General features: G+C 52.2%; 7 protein-coding genes across 7 annotated transcripts; 4 read left to right on the top strand and 3 right to left on the bottom strand.

Annotated features, from left to right (window-relative positions):
• Positions 1-147: 147 nt before the first annotated feature.
• Positions 148-957, top strand: CWC15 (complexed with cef1p; the record flags this gene model as incomplete). Its single annotated transcript, XM_049368624.1, has 3 exons — positions 148-542; positions 594-891; positions 940-957. 3 exons carry the CDS (start codon positions 148-150, stop codon positions 955-957), a joined length of 711 nt encoding a protein of 236 aa, XP_049219589.1.
• Positions 958-1,757: 800 nt separating this feature from the next.
• Positions 1,758-2,283, top strand: J4E78_008020 (uncharacterized protein; the record flags this gene model as incomplete). The annotated part of the gene is made up of 2 exons (XM_049368623.1): positions 1,758-1,914; positions 2,003-2,283. The coding sequence occupies 2 exons, from the start codon at positions 1,758-1,760 to the stop codon at positions 2,281-2,283; spliced, it is 438 nt and encodes a 145-aa protein (XP_049219588.1).
• An 8,084-nt stretch (positions 2,284-10,367) lies between these two features.
• On the bottom strand, positions 10,368-11,377 carry J4E78_008019 (uncharacterized protein; the record flags this gene model as incomplete). Its single annotated transcript, XM_049368622.1, has 2 exons — positions 10,368-11,063; positions 11,114-11,377. The coding sequence occupies 2 exons, from the start codon at positions 11,375-11,377 to the stop codon at positions 10,368-10,370; spliced, it is 960 nt and encodes a 319-aa protein (XP_049219587.1).
• Positions 11,378-12,726: 1,349 nt separating this feature from the next.
• Positions 12,727-13,716, bottom strand: J4E78_008018 (uncharacterized protein; the record flags this gene model as incomplete). Its single annotated transcript, XM_049368621.1, has 1 exon — positions 12,727-13,716. The coding sequence occupies one exon, from the start codon at positions 13,714-13,716 to the stop codon at positions 12,727-12,729; it is 990 nt and encodes a 329-aa protein (XP_049219586.1).
• A 389-nt stretch (positions 13,717-14,105) lies between these two features.
• On the bottom strand, positions 14,106-14,825 carry J4E78_008017 (uncharacterized protein; the record flags this gene model as incomplete). The annotated part of the gene is made up of 1 exon (XM_049368620.1): positions 14,106-14,825. The coding sequence occupies one exon, from the start codon at positions 14,823-14,825 to the stop codon at positions 14,106-14,108; it is 720 nt and encodes a 239-aa protein (XP_049219585.1).
• Positions 14,826-15,738: 913 nt separating this feature from the next.
• J4E78_008016 (uncharacterized protein) lies at positions 15,739-17,656 on the top strand (the record flags this gene model as incomplete). The annotated part of the gene is made up of 4 exons (XM_049368619.1): positions 15,739-16,421; positions 16,469-17,257; positions 17,305-17,571; positions 17,620-17,656. The coding sequence occupies 4 exons, from the start codon at positions 15,739-15,741 to the stop codon at positions 17,654-17,656; spliced, it is 1,776 nt and encodes a 591-aa protein (XP_049219584.1).
• Positions 17,657-20,731: 3,075 nt separating this feature from the next.
• J4E78_008015 (uncharacterized protein) lies at positions 20,732-21,856 on the top strand (the record flags this gene model as incomplete). The annotated part of the gene is made up of 3 exons (XM_049368618.1): positions 20,732-20,737; positions 20,881-21,481; positions 21,528-21,856. 3 exons carry the CDS (start codon positions 20,732-20,734, stop codon positions 21,854-21,856), a joined length of 936 nt encoding a protein of 311 aa, XP_049219583.1.
• Between the last annotated feature and the right edge of the window lie 687 nt (positions 21,857-22,543).

The raw sequence follows: 22,543 nt of genomic DNA, 5'->3' as shown, positions 1-22,543 counted from the left end.
ATCGCCGGCCCTCTAGCGCGATTTACGAGTTCAAGCTTCTGTGCACCAATTCTTCTACACATCACCTACTCACCACGTCAACCACGCGCAAGACTTCCGAAACCCGTGCCAACCCACAATACCGTTTAATATCAATAAAACGACACAATGACGACCGCCCACAGACCGACGTTCGATCCCGCGCGCGGCAAAGAAGCTCAGCGAGGACCCGCCTACCACCAGCGACTACTCCCAGCGCACACGACACTCAAGCATAGACAGCCGGGACAGGGCGGCGATGCGGATATACAGCGCGATCTTCGCGCCGAACTTCTCGAGGCCGAGGCGCGTCACATCGCGAAGAAGAATGGCACCTACGCTGAGCCTGAGGCAGCAGCAGAGTCTGGCAATGCGCACAAACGTCAGATCGACGCTGTACCGGCAGCCGAAGAGGGGGAGGAGGATGAAGCAGCTCAAAAACGGCGGCGAATAGAAGTCTTGGAAAAGTTCCGAGACGTGGACGCCGATGACAGCAGTAGTGAGAGCGAGAGCAGCGACGACGAGTAAGTGCGACCATTTATTTTCAATCAATCCGTTCACTAACGACATTCCAGCGACGAAGACGAAGAGGATGAAACCGCGGCCCTCATGCGCGAGCTAGAGAAGATCAAGAAGGAGCGCGCCGCAGCCAAAGCCAAAGAGGAGGCAGAACGCGCCGCAGAAGAGGAGCAACAACGCGAAATCGATGTCGCCCGAGGCAACCCCTTGCTCAACGCGAAAGACTTCACCATGAAGCGACGATGGGACGACGATGTCGTATTCAAGAACCAAGCACGCGGTACCGAAGACAGGAACAAGAAGAAGGAATTCATCAACGACATGCTGCGGTCCGACTTCCACAAGAAATTCATGGTATGTGCCCCTTCATTGCTCCAGTATACTTCTAACACCACGCGACAGTCTAAATATATCCGATGAGATCATCACCTTCAGCTATTCGTCCTTTCCGATTCTCGATTATCATGCATTGCACTGCTGGCGTTAGACACCTTGGCGTACAGGTTCTGGATCTTTCAGATGGGCTTTAGGGAGTGTGGGATACCCCAGATCTTGGCGGGCATGGAGTAGCCAGTGGCGGAACAGCACCTAGCGGGACTCTTATCGCTATCATGGATCAGCGGCGACGACCACCATTTCGGGATGTCAGCTTTATCTCTGGCCTCAATCTTTACAACAAATCGATCCAATGAGTGCCGACCTACAAGTCCTGATCACGCATTCAAGGCGCGAAAAAGGAACCATCGTGAAGTTGAACCCGACGGCTCGTTCGACCCAAAAGTATTCAAGGGCCTATCAAAAGCAACCCCGGTATCGTAAACTCGCATAGCATCGACAGCTGCACGTAGGATTCAGTTTAGCCATTATCTCCTCCGACCCACATAAGCGGAACTTAGCGTACTACAAGGAATACCAAGCACACCTTGGCCGGGTCTTCCACCCTCTTATAGAGCTTCTGATCGCATGATCTACGCCTCCCCCAGCAAGGTGACCTCATAAGGCTTTTTGACCTCTTAGCACATGCCAATTATGCTGGGGCTAGCACACGGCAGATAGTAAAGGAAGGGTGCATGAACGATATATAGTCCACGATGGATCTCCGCGTATTCGTGGTAACATAACACTATCTACTACCTACCGTCCATACTTTCCGATATCGAGTGATATCAACCTGAACATAAACCCAAACGCTCAAAGTTATCACATAATCGCAAGCAAACATGGCAGGCTATGGAAACCGCACAGCCCCAGACTACACCGCAGAAGACCTCCAAGACCAACACAGCACCACACGTCTCGGTCTCGTAGACTCTCACACCCCATACCATAACCCCCACGAAAAACACGGCTCAGGTATAACAGGTGGCGCAGGATTTGGTAATTCCACCCTCCCCTTCCCTCTTCTCATCGTCCCCCAGCAAACGCTCCCCCACACACACGCCTAACATCCCTAACACCTACCCAGGAAACAAGCGCTCCTCGTCCACTCCCGACACCGACACCTCTGAATTCCGTTTCGGCAGCCACTCCGACACAGCGCCTTATTCCAATGGGACAGCCATGGGCAGCGGATCTACAGGCGGCGCAGGGTATGGGAATAAGACGGGGGAGATGAGCGGACCGGAGCCAGATTCTCTCTTGGGGAAGGTAGTGGAGAAGGTGGGGGGTATGGTCAAGAACGATAAGATCGAGGCGAAGGGGAGGGGCATGAGGGAGAAGGAGGGATTTGGGAGGGTGGTTGAGTGAGTTGACTGTGCAATAGATTGCAGCTGCGTGTGCTTCCCAGCGAAGCTTCAATTCTTTTCGCACCGGCACACAGGCTTCCAAGGTTTTGTTTGATCGCTAATCGCTTTTTTATTCATACTATATCACTATTCCAAGTACATGAGTGAGACAAAAGGAGTGTAGACATCGCTGTAGAAAGCAAACCCCCCCGAACCGAGTCCATGATAGTCCTGAAATGAGTGTAGTAAGAAATCCAAAGCGGTACAAATATCGAGTCTTGCAGTCTAACAACTGCGTTTGTGAAGTTGCTTTTTTCCAGAATCGCAACTATAGTCCAATGCCCGGAAGTTGAACGATGGGTGTTGCGACTGGTGCAACGATCGAGAGTACTGGGTTCAGGATGGGAGTTGCGGCTGGTGCAGCAACGGAGAGTACTGGGTTCAGAATGGGTGTTGCCGCTGGCACTACGACAGAGAGTACCGGGTTCAGGATGGGTGTCACCACTGGAACTACGACGGAGAGGATGGGTGTCGCGACTGGTACCACGGCGGAGAGTACTGGTTCAAGGATGGGTGTTGCCACCGGAAGAACGACAGAGGCCACGCCGGAAACCACAGGCGCGACGACTGAAACCACAGGTGCTACGACTGAAGCCACACCGGAGACCACGGGTGCTACGATAGAAACCACTGGTGGGACGACAGCGGAAACGACAATTGGAATAGCGGAGACCACACCAGAGACGACTGGGGGAATGGCAGACACCACAGGCGGGATAGCAGAAACCACGGGTGGGATGACAGGTGGAAGTGCAGACACCACGGGTGGGATGGTCGGAGTAGTTGGCGTAGTAGGAGCGACACATTTGAGTCCGCTGACCTTGATCTTGGAGCCGATTCCAGAGGAAGTAGTGCAGCACTTGATCGTGCCGCCGCAAGGGGTACCGAAAATCTGAACAGTGCCGAGAATATTGCCGAGAAGCGTGTTGATGATGTTGAACAATCCGCCGGGCAGGCAGATCTGCTTGAAGCTTCCAGCAGGGCATGTTGGAGCTGCCCTCGGTTCAAGCTCCATAGTAGGAACTGCCGAGACAGTGGCAACCACAGTGAAGACGGAGAGGATGGTGGAAGGCTTCATCTTGGTGTTGGGATGAAGAGGAGGGTTGGGTTGTAAAAGATGATGGGATGGTGAGAAGAAAGGTGCTTAGTAGTTGTGATACTGTGAGTTGTTCTGATGATGATGATGGCTATGGGCGAAGGGTGGTAGGTCTTATATAGACACTCCAGCGTGCTCAGGTGAAGCGCACCCTCTATCTTCTGCTCTCATGGCTTGTCGCTTCCCCCGATCGAGATCATGTCTGCCCAGGCTACACCAAGCATAGCTGAACTCACTCCAGCTCGTCTGGATGCAAGAAGCCCCTCGGTAGAACGTACGAAACTTGGCACTGGTGGTGGTTGAGGTCATCGTGAGTCTCAAGCGCAAGCCTCGTTCCAAGATGTCACTTCGTCCATCGCATGATTATGGTGTCCTCGATGATAAGAGAGTACGCCACAGTTCGAAGCGAACCTTAGGGTGACGGTCTGGAGTTGTGATACCAAACTCCCTTACGTGAAGAGCTCACTGTCTCCAGTAGTCTGCTTGGGAGAAGGAACTAATCCATGTCTGTCGACGATCAGCGTAAACATAGCGGCAAATCCGCTGTCACTCGAAGCCACTTCTACCAAGATCTGCTGTGGCAACACTCACATTCGGACGTGATATTTGATACAATCACGTGCGCTTACTGTTTCTAGACATCCTCCGGCGCTTAATCTTGATCCTACGCCTAATCTGGGTGGGTACTGTTACTTTCCAGGCCTGCGGCTGCAGGTTCGCGGAACAACTGGGGATCGTACGCCCCGGGCAAAAGCAAAAGGGACTTAGGGAAAGGTACCAAGATACATGAGGCTGGGGGAACTAGCGTAATGTCAACAGCATCTAGCTCTAAGCTAGTGTGTTATCGCGCTTAAAACGCGTGTATTGAGCCACTGACGATACAGTGCCAAAGACACCCTTAGTGGCATCGTTCACCAAGGTCCAGGAGTGCAGACGCCCATCTAGAGCTGACTCTACCCCTCTGACTACACTGCTCGGCTATATCCAAGTTTTGATGTACTGCTCTTTGGAATCCACGTTCTCTTGGATCATAACAGCTCGACGGGGTAGGTATGGCCGAGACCTGAAGTTCTTGGCAACAACTATGGGTCACTGCTCCGTGATTGCTTTTATTGGTACTGACATTTCGTCCTCAACTGTGATGAACGGGTTGAAATTGTGCATGAATGTATCTGCGTATCGGCTGGCGGTGTTTCGATGGGTTCAGTAGACGTGTATCGAGGTACTCAGGCACATGTCATCGCTTCGCGGCCGTAAAATGCGTTGGTTGTGTAGCTCTGCAGTGAGAACAAACGTCACAGGCGTGGCGAGACTAAAGAAGGGTCGGGTCGATAGCGTACCGACCCTTCTCGTTTCCAGGTCTTGCCCGTCTTCCTCGGGCAGCGAAACCTTCGCCCGCTCCCTATCATCCTGTCTTTCCCCTCTTAGACATTTACGCCACACACGCCCCTAGTTGCATCCCCGCACGCTCTAGTGTATGCACTACCGTTTTCCGCTGCGTGATATGGTCAGACTGTATAGCGCAGGAAATAGCAAACCTAAGCGGACCCCATTCTTCAACACCATGAAGCCTGACGTTCTGGACCTCGGGATAGTTCTCGACGTCGCTCTCGCCGGACCCAGGGTATTGGAACCGAAGCAAAGCCCTGCGCTCAATTGTTCCGGAAAAGCAAAATGGTTTTGCATGAACTATCGGCCTTGGATACCTCCAGCTTAGTTGCACTACCGTTGTCGTACCTTGCTTCATTGCGGGTGGTGACGTCTGTACAGGGCTTATCCTCGGGCCAGTCCCTTCCGCGTAACGGAACCCGCTGTCAAGGCAGTGACGGGTTTCGCTGCTTCCTAAGTGTGGGCCAAATTTGTCAACGTAGCTGAAAGGTGACACAACGGCCTGGGAACTGGAAGACCACCTGGGCAGACTATTTAGGATCTCTATCATTATGATAATGGTTGTACAGCAGAGCATTAATCAATTAGTCACCTGTAGTCGTCGTCTAGACTAACAACAGGCCGCTTATATTCGTAGAAGTGGCGCGTGAAGAAGTCGTCCCAGATCTTGTATCCCTGGTGGCTGCGCGAAGGCACTTTTTCGGCCATTCGGTTGTCGAGACAGCGGATATCATGAAACATCCGCCTTTTTATGCTTACCATTCGCCATTCTGCACAGCAACAGTGGCTTTTCGCTTGGTCGAATTTCCTGAAGAGGACGTAACGTGCGACGATGAGGAACAGGCCTCAGATATCGTGGGCTGATGCCGGCTATCACATGTGTCTGAAAGGTACGATAACCCGTTCATTCTGTCCTCAACACGATGGTCTATTTGTTCGCTGACTAGTATATCTCAATCATTCGCGTCCGCTCGATTGTAGGTCTTATGAGACCTGGACCCCATCGCCCCTTTTTGCTACCTGGATTCCAACAGTCCAGTACCCCTGCAGCCCACAGAAAACACGGGCCCACCACTCGGTATTGGAGGCCTTCGGTCCTACGCAAGACAAAAAGCACATCTGTGCCATCAATAGCGAAGATCTCATCACCCACAGCCGTTTGAACAATCTGATGTTTATAGCCTACGCTAAAGTGACTTGAGAACACGCACCAAGAAGGATGGCTCGCGCCCATCTCAAGGAAGGAGTGTAGATCGTCTAAGTGAACATCCGAATTTTCTTTTGGTAGAAGGCCATCATGGAGTGGTGCCTCTACTTTGAAGCAGTCTAGAATCCTCGCATCATCGGTCTCCTTCATTTTCCTTGTGGGAAGACGTTCAATCGTAACGTCTTGATGCCCTATGTTTATGCTATCGATGTAATGCGCTCGCACACACAATCGCGGTAATAAGCCAAACGGGGTACTCTGAGGTGTTTCGATGAGGCAAGATGCATGTGCATACTCGAATGCAGAGCGGAACCTCGAAGGCGACTGTATGTGGACGCTAAGGGTCTTACGCCAGCGAGTGCGACAGTAGCTATCGTAACGTGATGGCCAGTAATGTGATGGCCAGTAAAGCTGTCCGCTGCTTTGGTCCTGTGAGTCTCCCGTTATTGAACCCAAGTAGCATCTGAAAGCCGCCATATTCAGGCATTGTGCTGTGCGCCAGTCTACACCCGGGTGAAGATGACCAATCCCTGAAAATAACAGAATTTCAAGATTCTGTTGAGTAGCGATGATTGCCATGATTGCGTACTGGTAGACCACTTGGAGATCCAAAGAATAATCGACGGGTATAAGCGACCTATCCTTGTCTTCCATGAGACCCATGACGGCGTAAACGTAGTCCCGAGGATCAGTCGCATGGCAGCTACGGCTTGTGTGTAGGCAAGAGATGATCCCGAGCCTCGTTTTATGTCCCAGAGACCATCTCAAAACGCTTGGGAGTTCGTAATCATGTTTCGCTTTAGGGCCACTGGCGTAAGCTTTCTTCATCCGCTCAATGACACGGGCCGTCAAAGGGAGAATATCATGGTTCACGACTAGGTACGCAACTCGTGCCAACGCGACTTCCTGGATAACCCAGACCCGGTTGAAGTATCGTGATGAGAAGAGACTATCCAGGTCCGCCCAATGAGAACTCCTCGTATAAGGTGTTTGTGAGATTCCATGAAGCAGCAAGTGAAAGGTATTCCTAAAGTTCGAAGCGTGATCGATGCAGCTATAGACAGCTCGTGCATTGGTGTAGATCAGATCCATCAATCCGACCTGGTGGTTGCGCTCGCTGACATTCGTCTGATCGATGCCTGGCCGGCATCGTGAGTATTGGCGTAATTCATAGCGCGACGTGTGCGACTGGGTGCTACGTACATATTGCATCGACCCAAAGCTCCCGTTTGCCAAGCTGCCTCAAGTGACGAAGTACCGCGTCACAATTCGTAGTGATTGGAACAGATCCTCCGTGTATGCAAAACATGGCCTTCGTAAGACGTGCGTCCCCATCCTCGTTTGCCCAGGTATATGATACAGCGTCGTATGCAGGGTTGTGGTCCAAATCAACATGCATCATCTCGCACCACAACGCATCTTCGGGATTGCCTGGAAGGAGTAGAACCACTCGTATTTCGCGACCGAGCTTGTAGTCGAGCTTCTTGTATTTGTACGGAGCTGTAGCCTCGCTTGTGTGAACGTAGGCTGTTAGAGAAGAGGCGTCGTATTCTGACACAGCTTCGCCACAGCTAAGGCAACATCTCATCCTGTCGAAGCTTCGTATGTCTGAGTGTCTGCATGATAATCCGGTCATTATGATGCAATTTGGTGGTTCGTAGTCGTACCGCACGCGCACTTTGGTCCGTTATCGCGAGCCATCCGGAGAGATCGTTGTTACAGTCAGCGTGACTATATAGTTGAAGGTAGCAGGCTGAGCCCAACCCTGTGGCGGCGGCATAGTGCATGCGTGCATCACACCGGCTGTGCTCGACCAATCGGTGAGCATCGCGCCCACACCAGGCTGAGTCTGACGCTGAAGCTGAATCTCACGGCGAATTCAGTAGCTTACGCGTCAATATATATTGATCGTCTGCGTACCCATCGCGTCCATATGGCGAAAAGGATCAAAATCCCATCTTTGATCAAGTCCTGTCCCCGCTGTCGTCCAACAATCGAGATGCGACAAAGCAAACAGGTGGCAGTCACCCACGATGACAAAGCTTCGGCGACCAGCCATCCTGGGCCTTACGTTATGCTCAGCTCTGAGGATGAGCGGAACTGTGCAGCCATCAATCGCCCATACGGTATCGCCCACCTCGAAGTCATGGCTCGTTACTGCGGGGAGGTAGCCAGCCCGAAAGATGCGTTTGTCTTTGCTGAGCGTTTGCAGCTCAGCGCAGAACTGTTGTAATCCAATCCGGTGGAGATCCCCAGCGCTTGTTGTTCGAGATTGGGGTTGGTTGAGGCGAGTAAAGTGGGGATCGAAGAGCCATCTATAACGTGTAGGCCACGACTGCATATCAAAATTGCGCGGTGCAGCGTCACTATCCATCAGATTCTTCAAACCGAAGCCAAAATCCTGAGCGCCTTGCCATCGTTGAGTATCGTCGCCCCTTTGCATAGTGGTGCTGTCTATGGTTGCAAGACAGTGTGCACGAACTTCAATGGACGGCTTTGAGTAGACGTTGGCCGACCAGCTGGCGGGTATGTCAACCACTGATCCCCAAACTATCTCGCGAGGCTGAGCAGCTCCAGGCCGGTTCCACATCAACTTCTCCAACGATTTCCAGGGCCCTATCTTCGGGCTTTGAAATTGAGGACGTATGGTAATATCGCCTGTCGACTCAGTCCAGTCTGGTACCCAAGTCGGTAAGTGATGCCGCGTAGGACTCGCTCTATGCGACGCGTATGCTAATATCTCGAAGTCTTCTCTGCAGATGATGATTGCGGCCGCCGCGCGTGTCATAACCTCATTCACGCTTTGTGAGTAGTCGATCTGCACCAAACTCTGCAAGCGCTCGCCTACTAAGCCCAAGAGACCGTATATCTTGTCCCTCGGATCTGTCGACGAACAATTGCGTGTCATATGCAACATTGTGAGTAGGTCTCTTGTTGGCGCACTGACTAGTGGGTCCCAGGCTAGTGGACCGGGTATCTGCAATCCAGATATTTTGGCTCTTCCCCGGATGCGGCTCATTAGATTAGTATCCATAGGACATGATGCGTTGCCGGTAACCATCACTAATTTTTGCGCCAGCGCTGCTTCTTGAATCACCCATACCCGCGAGGCCCATCTCTTGGCAAACAATTTCTTCAGCGCAACTTGTCGTCTCTCGGTGTCTAGCCATAGATTGCGATTACCGAATCCTAAATCTTCTTCTCCTAGGTAGACCAGAACTTGCGAAGCGCCTGAGTATATCCTCGCCATAATGGAGACCTGCTGGTTTCGCTCTTGCATGTTGCTTTGATCAATAGCGAGTGCATCGACCCACAGCATCCTTTCTTGTGAGGTAGATCTTAGCCTGCGCAACGCAGACGCGCAGCTTAGTGTCACTGGCAAAATCGACGTTTGTTCCTCTCCAATGTAAGCGCAATGAATCCGTTGTGATAAGCTAGCGTCTCCATCTTCGGACGCCCACGTGTAGGAAAGGGCCTCGTATTCGATGTCATCATCCAGGTTCGTGTGGAGGAGATCGCATCGGATAGGATCGTGAAATTCGCCGGGGTAGAGACACAAGAGGCGAATATCCTCACCCTCGGAGGGGTCCAGCGGCCGGTATCGGAAGCTGTGGAAAATTTGGGGTTGGTTGAAATGCGTGGGTTGATCGAGTGGCATCGCGACGCGCTCTTCGGAAAGCGCGTGCGAGTTCTTGGTATGACTGAAGAGAAATTCAGTCCATGCGTACGCGTATGTCGATCCTGCAGATCGGGTTGGCAATATGCCGAGTTGTGGTAATGGAGCGCATCGCGACAGGTTTTGCCGAGGCCGGGCAGATAAACCTCGGTGCACAGGATATATGTATATCGTGGGATCTAAAAATACACAGGGTTTGCGAGGAGAGAACAGTGGATAACTTGCGGCATGACGCCGAGTGTGCGTGCGGTGCTTTAGGAGGTTGCTGTGGACGCGTGGCTGTGGCTGCTCGGCTGTGGCTGGGCTGTTGATGACGCAAGCCTCATGCCTTCGACGCAGTCGGACTAATGTGCAAGCACAATACCAACAAACGCCAATAAAGTCATCTACTTCTTGGTCCTGCTGTCAGAAAAGCCATTTGAGTAAGAGTGCTAATGGCTCGGCTTTGCCAAAACCTACCATAGTGAGCTGCTGTCTCGCAATCTGAACCAAAAAAGCAACTGCACAACGTTTCAAGTAGCGCGATAATGTTGGCACATATGTATGCATTGTGCAAATATATACAGAATAGGTAGATGTAAAGGTGTAGAGAGAAAAGGTATAGACATGAAGGCGTCCAAACGGACGAGCAAGCAGCCGACACTGAGCCTGGCATGTGCCCACACTTCCGAAAAGTGCTTATACAACAGGCCATCCACTGGACCAGTTGATCTTGTTGATACCGAACTTCTTCTGGCCATCGCCGTAACCAATGCGGGTGTCGACGTAGTGGTAGTATAGTACAGGGCCCTCCTTAGGATCGTAGTAGACACCCTGACCACCGGGTCCGTAGACAAAGCCGTGGGACTCCAAGACAGTGGTACCGCCACCCTTGGTGCAGTCGACACCGTTCTTGTCCTTGAAGCCACCAGTGGCGCTGGTAGACCTGCAGACTTGGATCTTATACTCCTGGCCCGCGGCAGGCCTGTTGGCATCGAAGCCGCAGCACTTGCCGACGGAGAAGAATAGGTAGTGGTAGTTGCCGTTCAGAGCAATGAACGGAGCTTCCTGGGCGTGCTCTCCCTCGGGCTTGAAGGCGATGTTGGTCACAGTGGAAGAGCTGGTCTTGACGGGTGGGTTGGCCATGTTCTGGACGAAGAGGTCGTTCCAGAAGGAGCCGAAGGCCATGACGAACTTGGATCCATCCCAGTATAGCGCACCATCAATGGCGTTGTAGTTCTTTCCCGCGCTCGACTGAATGCCAGTGGCACCAAGGTCGGTCCAGGTGTTCATGTCCTTGCTAGTAGCAACACCAATGGCGGAGTTCTGGACTCCGAAAGACGATACAGTGTAGTACAGGTAGTATGTGTCGCCGACAAGGGTCACGTCAGGAGCCTGAGTTCGTTAGCTCGTCTTCGAATAAGCGTATACATGACAGAACGTACCCAGAGATCGTCCTTGCCAGCCAAGTTGATCTTGGAACCAGCGGGGATCGCGGCACCCTTGTAGGACCACGGACCGGTGATCGAAGGCGCGGTGTGAATAGCAATCTTACCACCCGTAGAGAAACGGTAGTAAGTGCCATCGGCGCGACGGATAAGGGCCGGGTCGTGAGCGTTGTTGCAGATACCGGAACAGGCCATGGGGTCAGCATAGCCGTAGACGGCGGTAGCAGCCGAGAGCAACGACGCGACGATAGAGTAACGCATCCTGGCGATTGGTAGCGAATGGAAGAGGAAACAAGAGACGATAGATGAATGAAACAAACAGACAGTGCCTGGTCATCATCCTATATATTACCGGTGGTACTTTTAGACCTCTCGAAGAATCCCAATGCGGACCATCCCGAAACCTTTGGCATGGACTAGACGTGGAGAGGTGAGATTGCCAGTCCGGCGCTGACCTGCATTCTGAATGGTGGAAACGACATTCTCGGTATGTGCATGAAGAAGCCGGTACGGAGAATTGGTCAAAAAGTGTCTAGGCCTGCATGTCCAGGCAATCTAATGTGAGGGGTGCAGATGGTGTTTCACGTTTTGCAGGTCTGCCGCGATGCGTGACTGGTGGATCGTACGAGAAAGCGCTCCACGTGTAGAGGCTCAAGGGAGGGGCCTGCACTGTGTCGGATAGCGACCGGCTAGAAATTAGTTAGGTGTTGACACGCGCCACATCCATACCTAATCCGCCCACACGTGTGGCTATCCGCACGTTACGGCACGGGCAGAGTGAAACATGCCGGGTCCAAGGGCTGGGTTTGTGGCGCGCCATAATATCGAGCAGTTCCAGAACTGATCTCCTCGCTCCAAAAGCCTCAAAAGGTTCAACAAGACGTCAGGGGCTGAATGGAACGACCTGTGGACGTTGTGCAAGGTGCAGGTGGTAAGCGCATCATGTTCGTGGTGGTGAAATGTTCCGAGGCTTCTTTCCTAGCCGCCGCTAGCTCCTTATGGCCATCTGTCTCCTGCTTCTTTAGGCTACCACCCTCCGCAAAGATCTTCGTCGCGCATGCATCCATCGCAAAGCCAAAGGCGTCCATCGAACTCTATCGCAATGGCGAGTGTACAGCATCCGTTTGTTGATTCTCTGTGGTCGTGCGGGCCGACATGGATCTACCGAATCTGGAAGATCTCACCGCTCACCGCCGAAACAGAACTAGTGGGAGTCTATGGATGTCAGACGGGGATACTAAGTCCATAGCTCTTACTTGCCTCCATCAACCCTTGACTTTGTTGCTATCCGATTACTATTACAAGTTCAACACCGTAGACCGAGAGTGTCATCTCAACACTATACTTGGAGCGCGGAAAGGGCTCGGCAGATGAGGCTTGCAAGCACGGGCGAGGGAACAGCAACGGCAACCAACGTAGTAGTCTTTTCTCATCATTGCGGTATGACAGATTTGATGCGGAAAATATTGCTACGAACGAATGACTGATTACATATATCCAATCTAACTCTTGCAAACGAGTAAAATGATGCTGACGTTGACTCGAGAGATCTTACCACAACTCTGACCGCCTCGCTCCAGGTCGACCCCAGATCGCGCCATGAATACACCCTAAGGAATGAAGACGTCGAAGGCAGACACTGGCGCGCCGCTTTGACTTACACCGCCTCCAGGGATGTACACCTTCCCTTCCACGCCGACAGCATACGTGCCATGCCTAGGAAGCTTCATCTTCCCAGCCTTCGCCCATCGATCCCGCACGGTATCATAGACCTCGACTTGATCAAAGACTCCGGTCTCCGATAGCGTGTTGCCCTCACCGCCGAAGACGTAGATGTCCTTCCCGATAACGCCAGCCGCAACACCACCCCTAGCCGTAGGCATGCGCGCCGAGCTAGTCTTCCAACCGGCTTCCAGATCACAAAGATCGAGGATGAAGACCGTGTCGCGAAGATTTTCTTGTCCGCTGTCCCGTCCACCGAGGACGTACATCTTTGAGCCTACAACTGCGGCTCCAGCGTGGTCTCGGGCTTCTGGGATATACTTCGCAGCCTCTGGAACGGCAAGCCACGTTCTGATCCCGGTATCGAAGATGGAAACAACGGAAACACTCCGCTGACTGCCATGTTCGACGAGCTCAAGCTCCGACATGCCGGCCGCGAGATAGATCTTGGACTGGTAAGTGCCTACGGCCGCACTACCTCTTTCTTCGCCGGTGGGTAGGCCTGGAATCGATTCCCATACATCTGTGAGAGGGTCGTACATCCATGAGTCTGGTACTGCGCCCCATACCCTTTTTGTCTCGCTGTCCGTCTCTGCCAGGCCACCTAGAACGTATATCTTCCCGTCCACAACGGCTGCGTTGGCGTGGTTGAGACCTCGTGGCATGCTCGCTTTCGTGGTCCAGGTGTTGTTCGTGATTGAGTAGAATTGCATCAGAGAAGTAGTGTCTATGGGTGGGAAGGATGTATTGGATGGGATTATACCGCCAAGAATTGCGATAGTAGATGGTGGGAGGAATACTGTGGAGTGTTCCTGACGAGAGAAAAGAGGGATAGGGGCGAGTGATTCCCATACGGGCGAGAGACCCTTGGAAGGCATGGATGATGCAAAAGTAACAAGCCAGGCTATTGCTAATAACATAGGGCTGAAGATGGATAGATTCATGGTCGTTGTGTAGGGTTTTGGATGGTTGTTGTGGTAAGTGGGTAATGCAGTATGTTGCAGCTAAGAGGTGAGATGCTTGAGTGTTTATATATTCTTGACATCGCTATAGTTGAGGGAAGACTTACATGGCTGTGTTAACGGTGAAGGAGATGTTGAATATTGTCCTGACAAAGCCGACTGGAAGCCCGCATCTCCGAGTGACGAAATCGGACATGGGCGAAATTTGAAGATGAGCCGGCTGCGCATTACGCCCAGCCGTACCAAGCCTTGGAGAAGAGCGCTTGCAGCGGAACTTGCGAACACTCATTCATCCACCGATGTACTTACGCCTCAGCGCTTTGTCGGAATATCTCCTCCGAATGCTCCTTCCAGATCGTAAAATGTGTCTTGCCCTCGAGCGTCCGCAGTCTTCCGCCCCCCAATCTCTCATCGATCCACTGCGCAACCTTCAACGGCGCCTGCGCATCTTGATCACCATGTACTAGCCAAACCCGTTCGCTGTCTACGTCCTTCAGATCAAAGCCCCATTCTCTCGTAAGCGCAGCACCATCCTGCATGCATCCGCCAGCGCCTTGCTTGAAAGCCTCAAGTAATGATGCGACAACGTCATCAAGATTGGTCTCTCCGCTGTTGTCGCTAAATTGCTCTTTCTCTTCTGGAGTCTTGACTTGGTCTTCGAGGACACGCTTGAGGCGAGACGGGTCTCTAGTGAGGTAGGGACGAATGAGGATGTGAGGTAGGAAGACACGGAGGGCCCCTTGTCGTAGCAGCCATGGAGTTATACCCATGAGCCGCCATGATAGATAGGGCACAGTGTCTAGAAGTGCCTCGATTGGTCCAATACCGCACACTACAGTCGTCGCCCGAAGTCGTTTTTGGGGAATGAAGCGTGCGCAGGCCAACGCGTATGGTCCGCCTCCGCTAGCACCGAGCACGCTAAAGCGCTCAATGTTGAGATGGTCTGCGAGGCTCACAACATCTGCAGGCCAGTCAACGAGACTGCGGTCCGCGAGCGTCGAATCTCCACAGCCTGGACGATCCATGGCGACGAGACGCGCGCCGATGTCCCTGCAGAGCTTGTCCCAGCTTCTTCCGACCAAACGACAGCCTGGCAGGCCATGAAAAAGGAAGATGACAGGGTGCGACGAGTTCGTAGATCCATAGGTTGCGAAGCCAAGAGAGCGCCCGTCAGAGAGGCTGAGCACTTGGCATTCGTTGGGTCGGAGTTCCAGTTTGGCCGGATCTGGGGGCGATGAAGGGGCGCGATCTCCGAAGAGTGTAAACATCCTGTCAATGTAAAGTTTGTTGTTCTTGAGGTAACTTAGCGCGCAGTGATGAGATGATGAAAGCAGAAGGTGCGAAGCTCGTGGCCCATATAGCTTTCAACGACGTAAAGTTTCCGGCATCTTGCTGACATGGCGAGATACAGACTTCATAATACACACGGTGAACGGAACGCCGTTGTATGGTGCGCCGATGAAGATGGCTGGCTGTCTCATGGTCTCACATCGCGCGTGGTCTCCTGAGTAAGCATCAACAACTGTTGCCTACTGCACGTGAGACAAAGAAGCCGTCCGCGGCAGTCGCGCCAGTAACTAAACAGTCAGGCAATGCTCCCTGAGATATTTCCTTGACATTGCGAGATCGATAACGGTGGTGGTAGTGATCCATGAGTGTGGGTTGACGATGACGCGCGGAGCCGCTAGCTCAGGGTCGGAGGATCGGCACTTCAGCCTATCTTTAGCATGTGCATCACCACGGGGCTCCTTCTTTCATCCCACCTGGTCGCATTCGCTGTGTCTATTGCATATCGTCTGTCTTTTTTGTTTCCTGTATTTTCAATACATTCTTGTCCCATTCAATTGCTCTTTTGCATCCTCGGATGCTGGCCCTGTGTTCCGCGGCGCAGCAGTCGCGTTTCTTCCATTTTAGTTTGAGATACCCTCAATAGACATTATGAGCCCCATTATCCGACGCATTGCTGTGCTATTTGTATTCGCTACCTTTGTCATCCTTGCATTTCGCCAACTCAGCGCCCGAAACGGACTCCCTCTGCCGACGTTCACCTCGTCGACCCGAATCGATCACGCCGTACAATGGAAGAGCATACCGGTGCGAAACCCGGTATCATCGCTAGCTCCTCTCCCCACTGGCGCCCCGGTCGTCATCCCGAGAATCCAACATGAATTTGGCATTGAGACGGAACACACCAAGGCGGAGAGATTGCATAGACAAGCTGCTGTAAAGAAGGCATTCTTACACAGTTGGGGAGGATACAAGACCCACGCGTGGCTACAGGATGAAGTCACTCCGGTAACAGGAGGCTTCAAGAACGGCTTCGGACAGCGAGGAGCAACTCTAGTTGACACACTGGATACCTTGATCATTCTAGGGTTAGAAGAGGAATTTGAGGAGGCTGTACATGCCATCAAGAAGATTGACTTCACCACTGCAGGTGTCGCCCGTCTGAACGTCTTCGAGACTACGATCCGCTACCTGGGGGGTCTTCTAAGCGCATACGATCTGAGCAAGGCGAAGCACCATGCACTACTACACAAGGCGACCGAGTTGGGGGATATGCTCTACGCCGCCTTTGACACGCCGAACAGGATGCCCATCACTCGATGGGACTGGGAGAAGTACGATTGCGCCACGCCACCGACCCACACAGACTAACAGAAACCAGTGCTGCATTAAATGGTCACCAAGAGGCTGATACGCAAGCGCTCAGCGCCGAGATAGGATCGCTGTCACTCGAATTCACCCGCCTGTCGCAGCTTACCGGCGATGCGAAGTATTACGACGCGATAGCGAGGATTACCGACGTGCTCGAAAAGCATCAGAACCGGACGAAGATACCAGGGCTATTCCCAATACTGGTCAGTCCAGGGAGGGAGGAATACAACGTTGACGGATCATTCACAATGGGTGGAATGACTGATTCGCTGTACGAATACTTGCCGAAGCAGCACTTGCTCCTCGGGGGTCTGACAGACCAATACCGGAAGCTATACGAGCGCGCCATCGAGCCAGCGAAAGAGCATTTGTTCTTCCGGCCCAGGATACCCCAGGGTGACAACATCCTCGTCTCTGGCGATGCGCGAATCAGCACCTCAGGCACTGTCAAGCTCGAACCCAACGGCCAGCACCTCGCTTGCTTTACGGGTGGCATGGTTGCTTTGGGCGCAAAGATCTTCAATCGGACGGATGAGCTAGACGTCGCTCGCAAGTTAGTGGACGGGTGCACTTGGGCTTACGATACCATGCCTACGGGTATCATGCCAGAAACATTCCGGATGATGCCGTGCTTTGGGGAGGACGACTGCGCGTGGGATGTGGAAAAATGGCATGCCTCTGTCAGGTACTCCTACTCCAACAACATCCATGCGGAGCATTACGACGTTCAAGACGTCATCAAGGAAGTGGGACTGCAGCCTGGTTTCTCCAAGATTGGGGACCCGCGATTTTTGTTACGGCAAGTATACGCATCACTTTAGCATGCGTAGCTAACATCAGTCACAGCCCGGAAGCCATCGAGTCAGTCTTCGTCCTCTATCGTATCACCGGCGACACCACCCTCCAAGACACTGCCTGGCGCATGTTCGAGTCCATCAACAACGCCACTCATGCAGAATTCGCCCATTCTGCCATCGCCGACGTCACGATACCACAAGGACAAGAGACACTCAAGTTGGATGAATGTGAAAGCTTTTGGATGGCGGAAACTCTAAAGTATTTCTATTTGATCTTCAGCGAGCCAAGCCTTGTCAGCTTAGATGAATATGTATTGTGAGTATGGCCCTTGTGATGTTGAAGATGATGCTAACGATTCTGTAGCAATACCGAAGCACATCCACTGCGCCGGCCGCATTAGAAAGATGGCATCACCTATCTCGAGCTTATATATAAATCTACTATGAAACAAAATTTACACCATTCGTGTACTACCATAATGGATTTCACGGAAGTATATTACCGAAAATGGAATGGTAGGGGCGGGTCACGCCCTCGTTCCCATTAACCCGACATCTGCACATGGGACAGATCATGTTCGTCTCCAAGCTATCGATCAGACACTGTCTTCCAAAGACATGCCCACATGGAGTTCTAACAGGGTCGTTATCCGGCCGGTTCTCGCAGAAGGGCAGATTATAGCTCGCGTGTAAGCGCTCTGTGATTTCTCGCTCTTCATCGTCGAGGTAAGTAGCAATTGATGGACCCTCCTCGTCTGTGGTGCTGCCGAATGGAAGCCAGCACAGCGGACATTTCATATCCTCCGGTTCGATACTAGTAATATCGACTTCGTCCAGTGTCTCGACGAAAGCCGTGGCGACTTCCACGCGTGTTGTTCGAGTTTGATGGCGAACAGGTCCAAACATTGCTTCAGAGTTTGCCATTTCCCAGTGCAAAGCGTCTTGGATCTGTTCTTGTTCCCATTGCTCCTCGGTCTGTTGGTCGGCGAATAAGTCGGATAAGGCAAGTTGAACTGGTTGATGTAGATAGTGATGTAGGTGTTGATGGTGATGGTGATGGTGGTGATGGTGGTGAACTTGCGCAAAAGAACTCGTTAAAGTCGGTAAAGGGTGGGAAGACGTCGTCGCAGGGACAACGAGAGCTTGATGCGAATTCAGATTACCTAGAGTCGGGAGATTCGCGCCCGTGGCGTTCGCGAAGCCGTAGACGAAGAATGGTGCATTTCCGAACAACGCTGCAAGGGGTTCGTTTATCACGCCGCCTAGGCCGGGTAAAACGTGCCCTTGTCCATCTGGATGAGCTCCGTTTGACGTGGACTCTGGTGAGCCGTATGGGACGAGTGTCATGCTCTGGTCAAGCTCGCTCTCTAGCGATTCCAGGGATGGCTCTTCTTCTCCGTTGGATGTCGTTGGCGCTGGGCTAGCATCTGCCGTAGTCGGAGGCATGTCTCCGGTGAGGTCGTCTTGTGTGCTCGAAACAACGGCACCAGACTCATTAGCGGAAAAAGATGGCTGTGGTGAGGTTGATGACATTCTGATATTTTGGTTGGGAGTGAGAGGTGCTGAACGCTGTATCGAGGTGTTTCTGAAGGTATATATAGAGCCCGCAGAGGAAGGCAGAAGTGAAGGTGATTTTGGAGCACTGTGGCTCAAGGGCGAAGCCCTTACTGTGATCTTCACCAGTGAATGCGCTCTTGGCCTGCGGCCTACTCGACCTTGAATAATTGCTCTCCTGAACGGTTATCCCTACCAGAACTGCGCGCGGCAATCAGTCCACAACCAAATTGAAAAATAACGATGGGAAACACATTCACTACGCAACAAGAGTCGGTAGTTCCTACTACTACTCCCTCTAGCAAGCCCGACCCTCTCGCTGCTGTGGAAGCTCCCATCTTGTCTTTTACTGTTGAGGACTTCGTATTCGCCTACCTCCAAGGCGTGCGTACCAAATGTATGTTCCACAATACCGGGCGTCCGTTTTTAGAGGATGCTATCTACCATCCACCCTCGATTGGTACTACGGCCGAAGACATGTACGATGAGATGATCGAGGTCGGCATCAGTCCACTAGGATGGTGTCAAGCCAACCTTCCGGAATTGATGTTAAAAGACAGCTTCATCACCCGCGTCGCCCCCATCGAAGACGAAGAACCCAACCTCAATTACAAAGGCATGAGCTTCTCGCATTGGTCATTCCTAGAGATATTGAATGAAGCGGACATAGAGCTCCGTTCAGCTATCCCTAGCGCGCATCCTACCGTCGGCAGACCAATTCCTGATCGGTTCGCGCTGCCGCAAGCCTGGTGTGTAGGCATGTACAAACTAGCGGCCATGCTGGATGAGATGCACAATGCGGGTATAACACCCTATCAGTACGTAGCGCACACGTCCATGCTACTTGACTACTCGTCTACCTCTCCATTTATGGTTTGTATGGAGATGGATACTTCTCTTAGGCTACCCGAGTTACACATCGCCTTTCGGAATCGCTGGATCGTTCAGTATATGATGGACTGCCTTGGTCTTATCTGGAATCATGTGGATGACCCGGCGAAGCACCCATTATGCCATGTCTTCGTACGCATACCAGTATTATCCGAGCCGATATGGTTTGCGCACATACGACCGATGCTTGCGCAGTCCAAACGCGACTTCGTTCGCTCGCTTCCGGTGATTGACGTCGATTCAATTGCAAAAGAGGATATGCGATGCCCTCACTGTTGGTGCAACTTTGACGAAGAGGATGAGGATGGGAAAAGAGACAGTCCGGTACACGCTCCATGTCCATTTGGCCATGTGTACGGTAAGTCTTGCTTACTGGAGCTCATGCTTCACATGGAACAGGAAATGCTGTGCCCGCTTTGTCGCAAGGAGTGGCGTATATGAGATATTCAGCTTGGGTGGCTGTAGGACATTATTCCAGTACAAGTTAGCAAGCAAAATGTTCTTTTCACTGCTATATCTTTCGATAGTGAGAAGAAATCCTGCATTCGACTACATGCTTGAAGGATGCCGAGACTTTCCTAATAGGTCTTAGCGTGGGCCATGCACCTCCCGAGGTCCACCCCTGGGACCAGTGACTGACTTCCTATAGGAGTAATTATTTTGTCCGTCCCTCTCTTTACCTGCCTCTGCAGATTTGTATTGATTGCTGGTGGAGGCCTTGAAGGATTGCGGGGTTTCGTACGCCCGGCGGCAACATAAAGCCCAAATGTACAATGACGTCGTAAGCCAGGACCAATAGCCAACGCTTCTCCTTAATGCTTGCAGATGCTGTTGGCTTACTACTCTTGGTTCGCAGCGTGTGTAAGATTTTAGCAGAGCTGTTGTACCGATCTGAAAGCCTGTTGTCTGTAATCCGAATGGACGCCTGGAACAGGAGCGACTCGTTCGTCATCTTCCGGTCAAGGACTGCGAATCTCACGCTTCATATGGCGGCCTGAGAGGCTATAAAGCTCTGGATCCATATCTTTCCTATGGAAGTTACTTCTGATTAGTATAGACTCAGGAACAGCTTCATAGAGTCATGACTAAGTTAATTGCCGTTATTGGGGTCACCGGAAATCAGGTATGCGCCAATATATCGACAACCACTCCAGCTGAACACGACACTAACTAAGCATAGGGTGGGTCAGTTGCTCGCGCGTTCCTGAACGAGCCCGAGTGGAAAGTTCGCGGCATCACTCGCGACACTTCCAAAGCGTCCGCCACGGAGTTGTCATCTCAAGGCGTTGAAGTCGTAGCAGGCAACCTCGATGACCTAGAGTCGCTGAAGAATGGGTTCAAGGGTGCAAATGTCATCTTCGGCAACACTGACTTCTGGGGTCACCTGAACGATCCTGCGACACATAAGCTTGCAGCCGAACAGGAACGTACAGCAAACGAAGTGGCATATGACCGAGAAGTTGCTCAAGCCAAGGCTATCATCGATGCAGCAGCGGCTCATGCCGGCACTCTGGACCGTCTCGTGTTGTCCACGCTTTCTGAAGCTAGGAAATGGAGCAACGGTACCATCAAGTGGAACTTGCACTTCGATGCAAAGGCTGAAACCGAGAATTACCTGAAAGAGACATACCCGGAGCTTTCCGCCAAGACGAGCTTGCTGCACTTGGGCTCCTATGCAAGTAACTGGAGACCAGAGAAGCAGGAAGACGGCTCCTTTGTTCTTAGTCTACCCATGAGTGGAGACAGGAAGATCCCCATGGTCGATCCGGTTGCAGACACTGGTCGGTTTCATTGGTCTTCGACGTAGCCACCTGCTGATAACCCCAGGGCGTTTCACGAAGGCACTCGTTGAGTTGCCACCAGGAACACTTCTGAGCGGCGCTGGATCGTTCATATCGCTTGGTGAATGGTGCGACATCTTCGGGAAGGTGAACAAAGTGAAATGCGTCTTCAAGCAGATACCTCGAGAGGCCATTGAAGAAGCGATGGGACCCGTATACGGTCCCGAAATTGCCGACATGTACGAGTATTTCGACAAGTTTGGCTTCGAAGGGGGCATTCCTGATGTCGTGTTTCCGTGGGACCTGGGCATCGACGTGAAGTACACGTCCATGGAAGAGTACTTGAAGGGCGAGAACTGCAGCATCGTTTTGTGAGTTCGCGCATCCACCAGCGATAATTACAGCACCTAACGGAGTGCTTGGTCGTGGAGGAACAATGGGCCTGTGTCGCAACGTGAGGCCGGGCGATAACGCTTGGGATTGTTATCTCGTGGGGCCCATGGCTCGTGCACCTAGCGCAGAATGCCAAATCTCCAGTCGTTACCTACAACCTTCCCACACCCATTGACACTTTCACCCACGCTAAGATCTAGCAGCCGGGGTATCTGGCTTTTACAGCGGCTGCTCATTCGTCCGGGATGTATGCCATCTTCGATCCTTCCACGTCATGTCCTCGATACCAACTCTTGATGTTTTGCGTGGAGACCTCAGAGCTCTACGAGTGCATGGCGGCGTAATGCATCACGGACTCTAAGAATTGAGTCAATTCTATATTATCATGACAGTAGGGTCCAAGACTTCGACCGCTCTTGTCAAAGCCAATCCATGGACTGAACAAGAGTCACGCGCATTGCATGACTACCCACCGAACTAATCCGACGTCAACCCCAAGATAGTCCATCGAATCGAATTGCATCCTGGCATCACGCCATCAAAGCACTAGGACAGCCGTACCCGAGAGAAAGGCAAGCCATGGGACTTCTTCACCACAAGCGGTATCAGCGTGTCCGGGGTATCGATAGCGACTGCATTACCGACAGCGGGGAAATTCTAGAGCCGCCC

The sequence above is a fragment of the Alternaria triticimaculans genome (genome assembly GCF_023758025.1).
Source record: "Alternaria triticimaculans strain BMP 0046 chromosome Unknown scaffold_13, whole genome shotgun sequence".
NCBI lineage: Eukaryota > Fungi > Ascomycota > Dothideomycetes > Pleosporales > Pleosporaceae > Alternaria > Alternaria triticimaculans.
Note: the sequence above shows the minus strand (reverse complement) of the source record. Positions and strands in the feature narration are given on the sequence as shown.